This window comes from Cheilinus undulatus, linkage group 2 (genome assembly GCF_018320785.1).
Source record: "Cheilinus undulatus linkage group 2, ASM1832078v1, whole genome shotgun sequence".
Lineage (NCBI taxonomy): Eukaryota > Metazoa > Chordata > Actinopteri > Labriformes > Labridae > Cheilinus > Cheilinus undulatus.
In genome coordinates, this window is record NC_054866.1 from 34,522,214 (window position 1) to 34,540,225 (window position 18,012).

At 37.3% G+C, this 18,012-nt stretch overlaps 2 protein-coding genes across 5 annotated transcripts; one reads left to right on the plus strand and one right to left on the minus strand.

The window, feature by feature from the left end:
- Window positions 1–1,773: 1,773 nt before the first annotated feature.
- vps26b (VPS26, retromer complex component B) lies at window positions 1,774–13,912 on the plus strand. The gene is made up of 6 exons (XM_041807550.1): window positions 1,774–2,484; window positions 5,585–5,741; window positions 5,925–6,089; window positions 7,530–7,705; window positions 7,806–7,948; window positions 12,809–13,912. Exons 1-6 carry the CDS (start codon window positions 2,262–2,264, stop codon window positions 12,944–12,946), a joined length of 1,002 nt encoding a protein of 333 aa, XP_041663484.1. The 5' UTR covers window positions 1,774–2,261; the 3' UTR covers window positions 12,947–13,912.
- Window positions 13,913–14,275: 363 nt separating this feature from the next.
- thyn1 (thymocyte nuclear protein 1) lies at window positions 14,276–17,541 on the minus strand. Of its 4 annotated transcripts, none has more exons than XM_041807560.1 (8): window positions 17,431–17,541; window positions 15,904–16,027; window positions 15,681–15,823; window positions 15,534–15,602; window positions 15,367–15,459; window positions 15,182–15,277; window positions 14,951–15,101; window positions 14,276–14,394 (listed from the first exon to the last, which is right to left on the minus strand). In XM_041807560.1, the coding sequence occupies exons 2-8, from the start codon at window positions 15,950–15,952 to the stop codon at window positions 14,348–14,350; spliced, it is 648 nt and encodes a 215-aa protein (XP_041663494.1). In that variant the 5' UTR covers window positions 15,953–16,027; window positions 17,431–17,541; the 3' UTR covers window positions 14,276–14,347. The 4 variants fall into 4 exon arrangements, with proteins under 4 accessions (XP_041663494.1, XP_041663502.1, XP_041663507.1 ...); XM_041807568.1 differs by having other exon boundaries at window positions 17,446–17,534; XM_041807573.1 differs by having other exon boundaries at window positions 15,904–16,022; window positions 17,431–17,521.
- Between the last annotated feature and the right edge of the window lie 471 nt (window positions 17,542–18,012).

Genomic DNA, 18,012 nt, shown 5'->3' on the forward strand with positions numbered 1-18,012 from the left:
CGAGAATCCACATAAGTTCACAAGTGAAAGGGCAGGCTGTTGTCAGAGTGCTGTATCAAAGCATATTCATGGAAAGTTAAGTGAGGTAGGAAAAGGTGCACAAGCAACAGGGATGAGCAGAACCTTCAGACAAAGCAGATTCAATAACCAAAAAGAGCTTCAAAAGGAGTGGACTAGCTGGAGTGGCTGGAGGCAGTGGATCAAGAGCCAGGGCACACAGAGGGGTCCAGGACATGGGCTATAAGTGTTGTGTTCCTAGTGTCGAGCACTCCTGAACCACAGAAGTCATGAGCATCTCACCTGGGCAAAGGAGAAAAAGAACTGGAGTTGCTTAGGGGTCCAAAATCCTATTTTCAGATGCAAGAAATTTCTGAGTTTCTTTTAGAAATCTCAGAGTCTGGAGGAAGATCAGAAAGGCACACTATCCTAGCTGCTCCAGGTTCAGTATTTTCAGTTTTCACAGTCAGTGATGGTTTGAGGTGCCATGTCATCTGCTGGTGTTGGTCCACTGTGCTTTATCAAGTCCAGAGTCAACGCTGTCAGCTGTTTATCAAGAAATTTAGAGCACATCATATTTCTGTCTGCTGAGTAGCTTTATGAAGATACTGATTTCCTTTTCCAGCAGGACTTGGTACCTGCTCGCAGTGAAGCCAAAACTACCTGAAACTGGTCTGCTGAACATGGTGTTACTGTCTTTGATTGGCCAGCCAACTCACCTGACCTGAACCCCATTGAGAATGTCAAGAGGAGGATGAGAGACACCTGACTCAACAACACAAACCAGCTGAAGGCTGCTATCAGAGAAACCCGTGCTTCATAACAACCCCAGCAGTGCCACAGACTGACTGGCTGCACAGCAGAGATGAAGTATTTTGAGAAAAAGATCACCAACCATGAGTGCATGAATAAGAATGAGAATTCTCCAGAAGGTCAATGTTTCTGTAATATAAATTTTTTGGACTGATTTATTAAATTATATTCTAATATTCTAAGATTAAGGATATGTTATTTTTGTTCTTGTGAGCTGTACACTATAATCATCAACATTTAAACAATAAAGTCTTAAAATATTTCACTTTGTAATGATGAACCACAAAGAGGTTTAACTGCTTAAGTAAATCATAGGGGGGTAAAAAAGAACTTTTTCCATGATATTTTAATTTTTTGAGATGCACCTGTACACAGGCCTACATTTTATCACTCATATATGGGCCACATGTGTAACAACGCCGTACTAAAGCTAGATGGCGTTGTAAACAAGTAGGCATATTGTAGAAACAAATATGTGAGCAACATAAGCTTGCTTTTATACATAGATTAAAAATTCGATACTTAAAAAAAAAAAAAAGAAATTTAGCCCGTCTTCTTTTCGTTTTTGTCTGTCCTGGGTTGTCTTATTATTGACAGTATGTGTTTGTTTTATGAGGCGTACTGACCTATACTGACGAATGAAATAGACACGTTTTCATATTAAGAAAAAAAAAAGAAAACTTTGTTATGGACTATGCAAACACATTTTTAGAGATGTAGCTATGGCATGCATAAATACGATAAGTACGCTTGTAGACAGCATTTAATATCATTATTTTTGACAGAATAGTGTTTTCCTTATTTAAGATACTTAAGTTAGAGTGTCAACCATAAACCTTACTCTAGTACGGATTTAAATGGAAACTACTGCAAAACAATTTAATTATGAATTTATAACGATTATAAAAGCACTAAATAGTTCGTATATTTTATTTTGAAAAGGTTCCCCCGGTAGTAGTTAGTATGATGCAGGTGTCGCACATCCTGATTATTTGACAACATTCGCCGTCTTTTCTTAGTGAAAACAAACATGTAAAATTTATTCACACAGCGAAGATTGTGTACAATACGAAGCAGTGTAATTTGTCTCCGGTGCAGACTATTTCCAGGACACATTAATATCAAGAAGAGGAAAAAGGGAAGCGTCTAATTCCGCTAATGGACTTGTTATCGTGCGTTTTCGTTGTGCCATCGTTTCGCTATTTTTCTTCGTCGTTTGCAACGTTCATGGACATGTAGCTAACGTAGAGTTATCTGATAAATATCTCCGGCTGTTTTAATGTTGAATACTCTGTTGTGTGCTCAGTCAAGAAGCCGAAGTCGCCCACCCTCCAGGCCTTGTTGTGTGTTTGTTTTCCACTCACAAACATTAGCAGGGATTTGGTTAAGTGTGCTAACTAGTGCGTGTCAAACATCACGGTAAGAGTTAACAGCACACACGCAACGTTACCATGAGTTTCTTTAGTTTTGGACAGAGTGCAGACATCGATGTGGTCCTAAATGACGCTGAGACGAGGAAGAAAGCTGAACACAAGACTGAGGATGGAAAGAAAGACAAATATTTTCTTTTCTATGATGGAGAAACAGTCAGTGGAAAGGTGAATGTCACACTGAAGAACCCTGGGAAGAGGCTGGAGCACCAGGGCATCAAAATTGAATTTGTGGGCCAAATAGGTGGGTGAGAACAATGATTATTGTGTTAATTTTTCACGAGTTGATACATGAGACAGTGCAAAAGTTAATGATTAAAATCAGAATTATTTTTGCCGAGAAAAATGCTGAAAATTTCCATTTTAAAGCAACAGGAGCACACAATCTTAAGTTTTTGTTCTCATGAAGTTATATGACAAAATAGTACACAATTAGTGCAAAAATGCTGGGTCTGGTCTCTTAAGCTTTGCATCCGATCAGGCCCGTTTTGAATACAGAGAATCTTCCAGGTCCTTGGAACAATTGTTGTCACTCAGCTCAAGTAAAAAATCCGCCCAAGACTTTACTGCAAAAGACAGTCATTATTTTAGTAGGCCAGGATCTGTTACTGTAGTTTCCTGGGATTCTTTTTGCAAACAGATCCAAATATCAAATTGTTGTTCTGTATAGGGTAATCACAATACCAGAGTTGAACACTTTGATATAGCACTATTAAAAATAAAGAAATAAATAAAAAGAAATCAATAGCAGTGTTTCGATACCAAGACAAGAGGTTGTACATAACCATGTATTTAGGTCACGTCATTGTGAGTATGTATGTTTGAAAATTCTCCCAGCCACTCAGTGTAAATGTTGTTTAGAAAATAACTCAATTTTTTGATTTTTTTTTTTTTTTTTTTCACAAAAATCAAGATTTCTTCTAGCCAAGCTGGCACTGATAAAGGTTTAAATAATCCAATTATTAACATTTGGTTGGGACTGAAGTTAATGGAAAGAATTAATTTTTTAAATTAAGGGAAGTATGTCTGTACAGATTTTTTAATGAGTGTTTTTCACAGGAGGCACCTTTGTCCGGTATGGCTTCTTATGGTGCAAGACTTCTACAGAGTAAACTAGATGTCCTTTGAAAAAAAATAAAAAAATAAAAATAAAGAAATCAACCTTCCTACAAAAAAATCATGCCAATTGAAGCAGCACAGATAAAATGATTGCAAAGTTAAAGTGAAAATTTCGCCCTTTTGAACAAAAATGTCCAGATACCAGAGGGTTAATCATGGCAACCAGAATACAAGTCCTTGGCACCCAGTCCAGGGAACTGGGTGCCAAGGACTTGGACTTGAAGGACTTCAGAAATTGCAATCGTGGTGTCAGATAAACATTGCCTGTGTATCTGTGCAATTTGGATAGTGTGCAAGGATTTGCTTGCACTTTTTTGCAGAAATCATCATCTCCTAAGCACTGATCTTATTAACATGCTGCATCTTTGAAGCTCCTTTACTTTTCAACACCATCCCTCATCAAAATAATGTAAAATGTACATTTAAAAGCACAATGGTATTAAAAACAATGGAAGTATGGGGAATTTTGACAACCTTAGTTTTTAGTGACATAATATAGTACAAGTAACATTAACTATGAACACAATACAGTTTAAATGTGTCAGTTGATAACACATGAGCGGTGAAAAACTGGCATTATCAGTGTTTTTAGTTTTGTTTTTGGGTTCTTGACATAAGGCAGAGAAGATTCCCACAGTTTCTTAAAGACATAAAGCATTATTGATTGCTGCAGTAAAAATGTCAATAAAAAATTGGAAGTGCACCAAAATGCAGGTGTTTCTCTTGGTAATATGGTGAAATGTTAATCATGATTCCCACACAGGTACCAATGGTGCAAACATTAGTGTAATTAGCAATGGCCAAGGTCAGTCAAAGAGCTGTCTCTGCCACTTTGAATCCCTCATTTAAATTTTGTCTTTTTTTTTTTTTTTTTACACAATTACACTTCTGCTTACTGTTGAACTGCATGGAAAAGTGAGGATGGGCACTTCCCAAGAGTGTGACATGTGCTCTCTGAAGATATAATTTTCAATAACTGAGGCTCTACCCCATCTCTATTAGAAAGATAAAAAAAGAGGTCAGATATTGGTAGGGACCAAATTCAGAGCTAAACAAGGGTGAACATGAAATGATATTCAGCATTTAAACAGAGCTAAACAAGAGGCTGATAATGCGTCTCCACATCTTTTGGAATTCGTGTGAACAGCCGTTTAACGATAGTTTTAGAAGATATTTCTTTGAATATTTAAAGTGCAGAACATATTTCTGTTGCCATTGCGTATCCATAACATTATTTTTTTAAAGGTAGGGATGCAAGATAGTGGATTTTTTTCTGACATCTAATAAGTTGATGTTTACAAAATAACTTGATTCATTAATGATTTTAGTACTGCTATTTTTAGTATTGCGATTTTTCCTGCGATTCAGCCTTGAATTTGGAGTTGTGTGACTCTCAGTTGGATTGGGCGTCGTTTCTCGTGCTGTGTACAGGGGCATACGACCGCCGACCACAGCCCATCGGCTGATGTTTGTGTGTGTGGGATGGAGAGAGAGATAGTGGGAGAGAGAGCGAGAGATAGCGTGGGGAGAGAGGGAAAATGAATGGAGACACTTCACCCTGAGTGTATGAGTCTTTTTAAAAAGGAAACTCCACAGGTTTCTGTCACAGTCTGTCCCAATTTCAGTCGCACAGTGTGAGCACTCAGGTCGTGCACAACCGTCAGATCGTACAGTGTGAGCACACAACTCGCGTGAGATGGTCGTGCATCGTAAACTATTCAGTCGCGCAGTGTGAGATGACATTGTGCAACAACCGTCGTACGGTCGGCTTGAAATTGCACAGTGTACACCCGGCTTAAAACACACAATTTAAGGTTTGAGAATGAGCAGCATAACACATTTCAGACCTTAAAACAAAATTTAAGTTAAAGGAATGATGATGAATAAAGAAAAAGACTTCAGCTGATGTAGGTCTGTTGGTCCAGTCTAAACCTTAACTAACTTATAGTTCATATAGCCAATATTTACAGCTGATATAGGCAGATTTTTGTAGCCAAATATATCAGCAGAAATGTTCATGTCTGCCATACAATTATTCACTTTTTTAAGCAAATATCTGCCAATACATATATCCTACTGATAATATTGTGCATCCTTTATTTAAGGTTTATGATGCTTTCAGAATGTAATTAGAATTTTCCCACCTTAAAGGTAAAATTAAATTTTTCCTGTCTGATTTTCAGGCTTCTTATTGTGCCTTTACTGACTATACCTTCTTTCTTCAGAGTTGTATTACGACAGAGGAAACCATCATGAGTTTGTGTCCCTGGTGAAAGATCTTGCAAGACCGGGTGAGATGACTCAGTCGCAGACCTTCGACTTTGAGTTCACTCATGTTGAAAAACCCTACGAGTCATACACGGGCCAGAATGTGAAGCTAAGGTAAGTTTGATCATTCACTCCACTTTATAGGCAGCAAACTGCAAGAGTCACACTTTAACCTGCCTGTGACCTGCCTACCGTGAAACTGAGCATTTTTAACACCTGATGTTACTCGTTTAACTTAGAGTATACTCTATATAGGTTGGATCTGATTTTCCATGTTGCTTTTTTGTGTCTTTGCAGATATTTTCTTCGTGCCACAGTGATCAGACGACTGAATGACATCAGTAAAGAGATGGACATCGTGGTCCACACACTGAGCACTTACCCTGAGCTCAACTCCTCCATTAAAATGGAAGTAGGGATCGAGGATTGTCTACACATTGAGTTTGAGTACAACAAATCCAAGTGAGCAACACACAAAAGTCTGTGAGCACTCAATAGGCTTTTTCTGGTCAAACTACTATTGAATCTATATTGTTTAAAAAAAGTGAAATGTCCTTTACAGTTTTCCTGGGTCCAAGTGGAGGTGCACTGTTCATCATCACTACTTTAACATTTTGAAACAAAACACAAGATAACTGTAAAGAGTTCAAGCTCAGTAAGCAAAACCATCACCCAGTTATGCCCCTAAATGGTCTCCTAACCTAACACATGACACTTAGTGGTGACCAAACCAGCACATTCAACTGGCCAAGGGATTTTCTGACATTATATAAGGCAGTGGCATAGAAAAAAGAGGCATTGCTGTCAAAGATTAACGTCAACATTAATTGTTCTCAGTGATTGAATCCCAATAAAGTGGGCCTATACGCATTTGTCACTGCCAGAAGGCTTTTTTATGAAACATCCAATAAATGTGTTTGATTGATTTTAGTGAATACATGCAAACCTAATTTTGCTAACCTCTGAGTAAACAAAGCCTTGTCTGCATCCCCCCTAAGGGTACCCGGACTCCAGGTTGGGATACTGGTTAGGCTGAAATGACAGCTCAGTTCAAGATGACTAATCGTGAGGTGCACTGATGTGTTGTTCACAAACAGGCTGGTTCTGAGAGCTGGCTTCTGTTTGAGTGCCAGTAGCTTCTTTTTCTCTGTTGTTGTTTAATAGAAAAAAGCCAAATGAAGAGCTGTTTGGAAGCCTAAGGACTGGCTCTGCCAAGCTGAGCAAGAAAATCCAGATCTCTAAAAAGAGCTGGAATTCCAACTATCAGCTAGGCTGGACAAATGTTAGCTGTGGAAACACAAGCAAAATTAGCATCTGCCACAGCAAACTGTGCTAAACTATATCAAACCAAACTGGACTGCTTTGTGGAAGCACTCCATAAGATCACATTTCAAAACAAAAATAAAAAAATGTAAATAAAAACAGATGCATCTTCTCTTAATGACTATTAGTAGGTAGGCAAGCAAGCAATTAAGACTTAATCTGTGGAGCACATTTACTACTTAGCTGAGTGAGAGCTGCATCAATACACAACCATAGAAGAAACATCAACATAAAGCACAACATCAGTGTGAAGGTAAAACAGTCAACATGAATAGGAGAGATGAAAAAGATGCAGCATTTTTATTAATTAAGAATATAAAGAATAAAAAATTCTTTAAAATTTAAAAAACTCTTACGATTTATAAGCCAAAGGTGTTGCCTTATATTACTTTTATACTGCTTTCATATATAACTTGTATTAGGTTCCCTCACAGGCTGCAAAGGACACAACAACACACAAATATTTACATAAAAAAACATGAGAATTACTTTTTATTGTTGATTTAGTAATTGTCAAAGCAGATAAAGTCGTTCTCATAATTCTCATTCTTTTTTTGTTGAAATGTTTTCCTCTTCAAGGTACCACCTGAAAGATGTGATTGTAGGAAAAATCTACTTCCTGCTGGTGAGGATTAAGATCAAGCACATGGAAATTGACATTATCAAACGTGAGACGACCGGCACCGGCCCAAGCGTGTACCATGAAAACGACACCATCGCAAAGTACGAGATCATGGACGGAGCTCCCGTCAGAGGTACACAACAATCAGTCATAACTTCAGTCAGGTGTTTGAATCTCCTCAGTCAGTCAAGTTTGATGTGATCAATCATGATGAAATGCGTTTCATCTTTCAGGGGAGTCTATTCCCATCCGGTTATTCCTGGCTGGTTATGATCTGACTCCCACCATGAGAGACATCAATAAGAAGTTCTCTGTGCGCTACTACCTGAACCTGGTGCTGATCGATGAAGAGGAGAGACGCTACTTCAAACAGCAGGTGAGCTTCAGATAAAAAAGACAGAACTCAGTCAGTTTTCAATATTTATTACATCAATCTGAATTTTACCTCCTCACTGTAATCATTTAATAATGAGAATATGCCCATGGAAGGGTAAATGGACTTCACTTATAAACTGATATTTTGTCTTCTAACCACTTACAGCATGCTTTAAAGGTTTTCAAAATTTGTGAAAGTTTGTTGAAGTGTTTGTGTTTTTGTGCGGTTTAGACTGTTTGATGCATTTTTGATACCTATAAAGAAGAAATAACCCTTTATTGGATGCTGAGGACTTGTATATTTAGTTATCACCGTTTCAAAACAGGTGTCAGTGTTTTTTTTGTTTGTTTGTTTGTTTTTTTGCGCTAAAATCATACCTCAGTTTAAAAATCTGGTTTAGTTTTTTGAATGGTTTCGCTAGCACAAATGTTATAGTTGTTCTCAGACTGTTTTACCAGTAAGCTTTCATTTATTATATTTCTTTGAGGGCAAAATTAAAACATATATTCTCTCCAGTTTTCTATTTTCACTTTCCTTACCACACAAATACCTTAACAATATTTCAAAAACGGTCAAACCTTGAGACTTATTAAACTCAGAAATGTAGGGTTTTTTTTTTTCTTGGAAATGTACGACTTTTTAAACTCTGATATTCTGAGTTTGTTTTCTTGTAATAAACAACTTTATAATCTCGAACATTTTGATTTATTTCTCTAAGATAACAGATTAGGGTGGCCCTTATGCACTGTTATACATTTTGTTTCTAATCATGGTATTTAAAAACAAATGCTCATCTAATTTTGGCGTCAGAGCAGACAGAGTCTAGTACCCCGTAAGATCTTTGGTGCATCCCTCTGTGAATCTTAATAGACCTCAGCTGAACCCCTCTTTTGGCATAGCAGCTTTTGGGGAAAATATGACTAATCATCTCTAGTTCTTTTTAGGGATTCAGTGGTTTCTGATATTTTCAGTCATTAATAACATTTAAAATAGTATATACAACATATTGTATGCAATTAGCATGTCATCTAAAAACTGGAGCTAGCAGTTTTTACCTCTCTAAATTGTAAAGTAGCTTACACTGCCTGTTACAGAAAGATGATTCAGAGGTAATAAGAGTAATAACTTTGAAAGCTTATTAAGACGAGTCATTTCCAGGATCTTATTATTTTTCATGTTGCCTCACTGCAAACAGAATCATCTATCGCAGCGGTGATTTTTCTAATAAAAACAAAAGACTTCCTTGAAATAATTCCATGTACGAAATGAATTTGAGGTTGTAAAGATTGTATTTTAAAAGAAGAACATCTCCGGGAAAAATATCTGCAGAAGTCCTGTATGAGATGAAATAAGCCAAAGATTAAAAGATTTTCTTAATTTCTTAACATCCAATTAAAGTCCATGTCACCCCTGGGATATACAATATATAAGATTACTGGAGATTAGATTAGACTACAGGAAAAAAGAACTGTAATCCAGTGCATCTGAGGATAGCAGAGCTTTGTTTTTAGATATGAGCAAAAAAGAGCTTCTTTTTTTTAGAGGTTTTGCAGATAAAAAGGTAATGCTAATTTATCAGGCCCAAAAATTGCAGCCCAATCTGACTTGAGCCCATGCGTGTTCTCTCCGAGCCCAGCCCACCCAGTCCCATTTACTCTATTTATTGGCCCAAGCCTGATTTAAAGCCAATTGAATTTTATTTGTCATATGCATTAAAATAAAACATCCCACAACAAATCTTGTGTGCATAAACAGTTAGTGCTACTGTTCAGTGGTCTTATTGAGGGTGGAAACTGTCCTTGAGTCAGCTGGTACATGCCCTCAGGACGTATGAAAACAGTCTGTGTGCTGAGTGGATAGAGTCCTTTATGATGAGTGATGCTTTTTCCTGCAACGAGTGGTTAAATGTCCCGTTCCTATGGCAGTGGTGAACCGATTATTTTTGAAGCAGTTTTTACTGGGTTCTGATGAGTTAATGGTCCTGTGCTGTAGTCGCACTGAATCAAACCAGAAGACTCCCTGTGAGAATGCTTTCAATTGTGAATGCTTTCAACTGGAAGTGTGTGGCCATTGGTCTGTGCCATCTTGGTTCCATTATTTGGCTGTTACGTTAAAGTTTAAACTACACTCCAGAGTTGTTTCAGATCTAGATGGGCTCTTAATGAGTGAAACGGGAAAGCCTATTTATTGTTTATGATAAACAGGGATGAGGAACAGATGCAAAGACCTTATTGTATACTGAACATGCAGAGCTTTCCAGAGAGCATTGATCTGGTAACACAGCGTTTCGCAACCTTTTACTATGAGGGCATCTTTTTAAAAAGTAAAAAATATCAACTCATCCCTGTGAAAATGTGCTGATAATAAAATGAATGTCTCTATGGCTGCTGAGGGATTTTTTCAGTGATAGAATTAACATCATGGATCTCAAAAATAATCTCTTATAACAATTAAAATGCCTGTACTTTCATGAAATGGCCATGTAGGCCTTTAGAAATACACAGACATCTTTTGGCATACCTGCTGAACTTGTGGAAAAATAAACTGCAGGATTCTTGCACCGTGTGTAGTGTCATAGGCCTATCAATTTGCTCACCCTGACATGGTTTCAGGAAACGGGCATGTGAGACAATTTTGATCATTTATGCTGGGATAGGTAATCATCTGGATATTCATTGTGATTCTTAAAAGTATTTTGAAAGCATCCCTGGGGGCCTCGTCACCCTGGTTAAAAACGGCTGTATTAACAGTCCAATGTGTGCTTGTGGAGTGGAGCAGGCTGGCGGGAGCACATTTTAACAGCTTTTCTCCATCAAAAAGAGAAGTATTTATTTGTTTAATGAAAAACTGCGTGGACTGTAGTTTTTCTAGAAAATACTTCTTAAGACAAGAAATGTGTCATTACTTGTGCAGTGGGTCTGCCCTGGGATATTTTTTTCAGGTTATACCAAGAAAAATAGACAAAAAAAGAAATATCCAGAGCAGTGTTACTCAACCCTGCTCAACCAAAGAGCTAAATTGTTGAAAAATGCCTTTGCAAGAGTCACAATGTAAAAAAGTAAAAGTGGCAAAAACTGATTAAAGTGGCAATAAAAATAAGTTAAAGGTGGCAAATAATGGTCAAACAGCAGCCAAAAAGGGGCAAAGTAGTCATAAAATGGCAAAAAGTGGGTGAAAGTGGAAACAGGGAGAAAAAGTGGCAAAATAGGGCAGAAAGTGGCAAAAATGGGTGAGAAGTTACCAAAAAATGAGCTGCAGGTGGCAAAAAAATGAGTGTAAAAGTGACTAAAATGGGCGAAAATGTGGGAAAATTGTCAAAAAGCAGCAAAGAGTGGCAGGAATGCTGGAAACAGTGGCAATTAATGGCAAAACCTGTCTTAAATGGGTGAAAAGTGGCATAAAGAAATGGCAAAAGTGGGCTTAAAGCAGTAAAAATGGATTAAAAGTGGCAAATCATTGAAAAAATTGGAAATAAATTGCAAATAAGGGCAACGGAAATATACAGACAAAAAATAAAGGTTGAAATCTAAAGCCAACTGTATTGATGTCGGGATTCAAACTGTTTAATGTGATTTACAATGGGCAATTTGTGAGGTCATGGTTTCGCTCTATAAAGGTTTTCCGGGGAAATAATATTTCAAATTAAGACATAAAAGAGCCACAAATCATCACTAAAGAGCCACGTGTTGAGTATCACTGATGTAGAGTAAAATTTAGTAAATCTGCCATCTGACGGTACGCCTATATGTCCTTCTTATTTGACATTTTGGTGTCCTTCGTTTTGGTGTCATTTCCTTGCATCTTAGCTTCACCGAGGAACTGAAAGATAGATGCGAGGAAGTGACAAGAGGAGAGAGGAGGCACAACCTACTGAACAAGAAATTCTTATGCTCCCACTGAGCCCGATCCTGGCCTTAGTAAATAGGATCATGCCCCAAACAGACCACAGGACATGGGCTGGGCTTGGGCAGTGATTGTAACCCCTAATACTACTGCCACAGAAATTATGGAGGCTGTAGGTGGACATACATCCATATATATTATAATTTATTCATTTTTTTGTGATAATGAGTCAATTATTTGGCTATTTTATTGTGGGTGGGTGGGTAGTAGGGGGAATCTGTGAGAAAACATTTTCTCATGGAAATAAAAAAAATGTATTAGACCACCTGTCATATTTGTCTCAGAGACCATCCAGCATCATGAAGTGCTTTAATGCGGACTCTTTCATTTTCAGTGAGCTCTCCACGTTTTACTATTTTGAACAGGAATGAGGAATTTCAAACTGAATTCACCTTTTTATACCCAAATTTGAGCCGGCTCACTGGGCTTCTTTAAAATGTCAGAAATGAATCAAGCATAACATTCAACCACTGAAACTAATTTTTCTTTTCAGGAATGACGGTAAATAACTATAATTTGACATATTAATCAAGAAATAATAATATGCTTTCCAATTTTTTCAGTTTTTTTGTAAATCAGTAAATTTGAAAATTAATGGATAACAATAATAATTATATTTTAGCATTAAAAATATCATTTGGGTTAAAGAGCTTCTACATATCAGTGTATTAACCATTGCAGAAACATAAACAATGATTTTGGTACCAATACTGTTTGTACCAATGCTGTTAATTTAGGGCAGCTGTGGCATAAACCTTACTTTGGGTGGTGGTCTAATAAATTTGTTAAGCACTGTATGTCCTTTACAGTTTTTGTGTATGTTGCACTAAATGAAGAGACAGCAGTTCTATTTGATGAAATATCTTCATGAGGCATATTTATTCTGCCTAATCTGCTGTAAATGTCTTCAATACAAAAAGACTAAAAAAAATCTGAACTCTTCTTCTGCCCACTCAGGAAATCACACTGTGGAGGAAAGGAGACGTGGTGAGGAAGAGCATGTCTCATCAGGCCGCAATCGCCTCTCAGAGGTTCGAGGGTTCAGCTGCTTCAGAGAGTGCGCTGGAGCAGGCGGCGAAGGAGGAGAGCGGATAGAAAAAAAAAAAAAAAAAATGCCACCCTGCGGTCTCTCCTCTCAACAGACTCGTCATCAGCGTCTGTGGTGGAGGAACATGTCAACTGCACAACATCTGGTGCAGCAGCTGTTTTGATTTGGCAGCCGCTGCTAGCAAAGGGAGGACTAAGGGAGACCAACACACAGCCCTGCATTGTGGGAACAATGAAACAGTTTGCATGAGGCGTTCAGCGTGGCTTCAGGCTGCTGGTCCTGTCCTTCCTCATTTATGCTTCTTTTTCTCTTTTATTTACGGGAATCAAAACTAACAACACGTCTACTGTGTAAATTTGTCTGTGATATTCTTACATTTTAAACTTTCTCTGTTATTTTGTCTAAATAATGCTATCATTCAATTATTTCTAATATTCTCATTTATGCAATTCAACATTGTTTCTCTAACATTCCTTCATAGAAACCATTCCTGACACTTACAAAGTCAAGAAATCTGAGATAACTTTGCACTGCTATTTTCATGCTAAACACATTTCTCTGTCAGTGTTTGCACAAAAAATGAATCAAACTGGAATTTTCTTTCCTTTATTTGAATGAAAAACTAATGTATTATTCCACTTTTTAATCTGTAAATAAGACCAGCTAAAACCTTTAATCCTGATCCCTGGTCCAGCTCATGTACATTGGTTATTCAGCACACAGCGCCACAGAAATGCCCTTCATGTCCATCTGCTTTACCTCAGCATTCCAGTGGTGTGTTAGGGAAAAGGTCTGATCATGTGAAGTCTTCTGTATCCTCTCTATTAGGGACTCCAGTCCAGAGTTGTGCCTAAGTGTATCGAGCAAATGAAATCCTCCTGCCTCTAACATAATTTTAGTCTTTTAACCAGAGAAAAAAGTTACAGTAGAACTATCTATCTTTTGCAAAATGCTAATCGATTCTTCCTTGTCCCTCAAAGTCAAATAAATTGATGCCAAATGGAAAACAAAAACTGAGTCATTGTGTTGCAGGGATGAGTGAGAGTGTGTCAGAAATTTCAACACATTAGGTGCCAGTAAAACACAACATGACAAACCTGTGCATTTAAAGGGATTATGACTAATGTGTGGCATCACTGAGGCTACATCCATATTTTAGACAGTGGATTATTTGGGAAAGACAAATTAAATTGTGAAGTGTGGTCTTTACACCTACTTTACATGTTAAAATGTTAATTTACATTTAATTCTCACATTGTTTCATATCACTATACTGCAGTTGCTTTGTAGTGACTTAACTCTACAAGAAAAAACATTCTTCAGATTAACATCTTCATATGATTTGGTGGTCTAGGTCAAAAACCAGATACGAGCCATTGAAGACAAAACATTTTTAATGATATTTACACAAGATAAAACACATAAAACTACGTTGCTAGGTCTCATCCTCACAAAGGTTCCTCATCCTCCAAACCCAGGATAAAGTCAAACTCCTCTGCAGATAAAAAAGCACAACTGTCATTATGGGCTTAAAGGAGAAAAATGTTTGACACATTCTTTAGCTAGACAACAGTTGTCTCATTAACACTGCATGTACAAAAAAGTTGCATGTTGTGTTTCACGCACATGGGATGCAAAAAAATCAATGCGTTCTCAGAATATGCAGACCATCCCTCAACCTCTGACATTTGATGGTGCCAAATTACTGCAATACACCAAATGTGGTCAAACAGCTTTTCCTCCCTGCTCAATGAGCTACAGTTGCATCTCAAAATTTGAATATTACAAAAAAGATTTTTTTTTTTTTTGCTGTAATTCAAAAAGTTAAACTTCCATATAGTCTAGATTCATCTTCTACAAAATGAAATATTTTCAAAACTTTTTTGTTTTCCTCTGGGTGATCACGGTTTTCATCTCACAAAAATCCAGTATTTCAGAAAATTAAAATATCACAAAAATGATTGATAATAAAGAAATGTTGACCAGTTGACCAATTTGGTATGGATTCTTTGCACCATTTTTCACAAGAGGCCCCAGGTGTCTTTACGTACCAGCTGTCAGTGGCTGCACAGAGAGCCTGGCCCTCGTAAAAAGTGCCATGTCCTTCAGAGGCCCTCCTTTGGCACAATGTTGCTGGTGATACTTTTTCAGCTCAGACAGGGAAATAAAACGCTTCATCATCCTCTGATACTGGACGTCTACCTGAGAGAGAAAAATAAAACTTCAGCTTTCAGGCTTGATTTTCATCAGCTATTGTACTTTATACTCCTGAAAAATCTTACCATGCTCCACTTAGGGTTGTCAGGTTTACTGGACGCATCGTAATGCACGTCTTTCTTATCAAACTGAGTGTGGTCCACATAAGCTTCCTTTACAATCTACATCAGGGAGGAATTACAGTTGGATATTAAGTCTGTCTTTGTATGAAGCATTATAAAATAATCAGCAGGGAGAGAAAAGGATTTACTTTCATGACTCCAGCTATCCCTGGTTCCTTGCAGTTGCTGTGATAAAAGAAAGACAACTGCCCTGCTTTCATCTGCCTCATGAAATTGCGTGCCTGTAGAGGATGGGTAATTTAGTGAGGCATTTCAGAAGACAGATATATAATGGAGAAATAAGTATCTGCTGTACCTGATAATTGCGGACGCCGTCCCAGCAGCCTGTCTGATCAGGCAGAGCCTTCAGATCCTCAATCCCAAACTGCAAAATGAACCAGAAGATTCAGAAGAGTGCAGGACAAGTTAAAAGTGTACTGGAGAGGCTGATGATGCTCTGTACCTTCACATCAATGCCATTCTCAAAGCGGCTCTCAGGCTCAGACTTCATCAGCCAGTGAGAGTACTCAGGAGAGGCTTTTGAGCTGTCTTTGGTTACTTTCTTTTTAGCTCTAACTGTTTCTTCTGCACACTCTTCATCTTTTCCTGTTGTTGAGAGGAACATGGTCACTCAAAAGGTCCAAACATGGACAAGACATTTTAACTCAAGAATTTACTTAACTTACCTGGTTTTTCTGTTTTCCCCTTCACTCTGGTCCTTTTCTTTGGTGGCATTTCCCACGGTCAATAAAGAGGGACTTACAGAACTAGGGCCCGCCAGATATTGGATTTTTAAACAAATTACCTATTCTGATAAGACAGAAAACATTATCAACTTCTCACATGGCAGCTGGTATTAAGTTTGTACAAGGACATGAGAGTAGAAATGTTCTCAAAATGTGCTGTTGTAATGCCCTACAGCATGCAACTGCAGACAGCTTATCATAAAAAAGTCTGTTTGATATGCCACATAATGAAACTAATTTTAAAGAACTTTAACTTTTACAACAATAACTTAGAGTTTCCTGCAATACCATGGAAAAACACATTGCCTTATCATTAAATCATCCAATCAGGGTTGTCACAATACCAACATTTCAAACTTTGATATATTAGTAAAAACCACAAGGTATCAACATTTCTTCTCAGTCAAAATATTTATACCTTTTGGCGTCAAAAGAATCCATATGCATTCATAATTGGGGTTTTGAAACTCCCACACACTGTAGATCATCAACTAAAGTAATAATATTTAGTGGATATATTCCTCTCCTACACTCCTATCTTATTAAATAGATGAGGTTTTGGTATTTTTTAGAAATACTCCCTAAACTCCACTAACTTATTTGTCCACACAGCAATTATTTACAGCTGATATAAGCTGTTTTTTTAGCCAAAATATTGGTTGTAAACATTGGCAGATTCTCATCTCTGCCAATACCAGTATTTCACTTTTTAAGCTAATATGCATCTCTACTATATTAATCAATCATTAAAATGCCAGAGATTGTTTCACTGTGAAATACATGGAGTCAACTAATGTTATATTAAACTTTATTTGACAACTAAACACTAACATGTAGTCTGCAAGAAAAACTGGATGACAATGCATTGATTGCTTATGTTAATGATGTTTTTAGTAGACAAATGCTCATATTGCTAAAATTAAATGATGAAGTAGGGATTTATCGCGAGAACAGTATGATACTTTGATAAAGCGATAAATCGGCATATTATGTGACGATATTTTGTTTGCATGTGTGTGCTTTATTTGTTTAAGATGTGCTTTAGTTAATCAGGCATTTTCTTTGCAGGATATGCCAATAAAATAGAATTAAATCAACTCTGGACCTTTTAGATTAAGTATACCCACTTAAACCAACACAAACGTCCTGCAGTGATTTATTAGGGGAGGACTTGCAAACTGACAGTGTAAACATTTTTAGGCCACATCCTCAGCTCTACCAGCTCTACCAGTACTCAGGTAGACAGCCAACCCCCAATAGGCCTACTGTTAAACTCGTGTTAAAACCAGGTTAAAACCTCAAAACACGGCATTACATCTCACGATCATCACTCTTAAACGGAGAAAAGCCGATTAACCCGACGTGTGTTCCCAATAACAACTAATCTGTTGTCTAATTTGGATTTTGTTCTCTTATATAGCAAAACTACATCTTTTGACAACATTTCTAGCACCGCATTACGCTCACCTTTACCAAGTTTACCTTTTGCTTCACCGAGTCGCAAATCTATACGGAACATGGGTTTCCCTCGGTTTCCCTCCATGTAAGACGTCTTCTTCGTCTTGTTGTAGTGCACCATTAAGTTTCAATGTGCTCATTACTGCTCATTCAGGCCAAAAGACGAAATACAAAAGTGGATTTGATGTTTGCAATCCAGTTTTTACAGTACTATATTTGAATGGCAAATGGCAATTTGAAATGGCAATTATGCATCGGAAAAATGTGGATTTCGCAAATGCTTATTTTACTTTGATTTTTAAGTATGTGCCTACATATCCTATCCTTTTTAAATCACTTGTTACTTTTACCCTTTCCATAAATGAAATGTTTGAGCTGTCAGTAATAAATGATGAATAAAAGACGTGTTAAATTTCACGACGAATAAAATTTTCCCTTAGCAGAATAACCCATCTCTTTAAATACCTTACTTTATTTTTCACTTTAAATGATTTGTTGTTGCTAAATTCTTTTGCATTACATGCGTTTTTATCACATTCACTTTTGCCATTTAGTTTGTGTGCACTTTCCCCCACCCCCCCTTCATACATA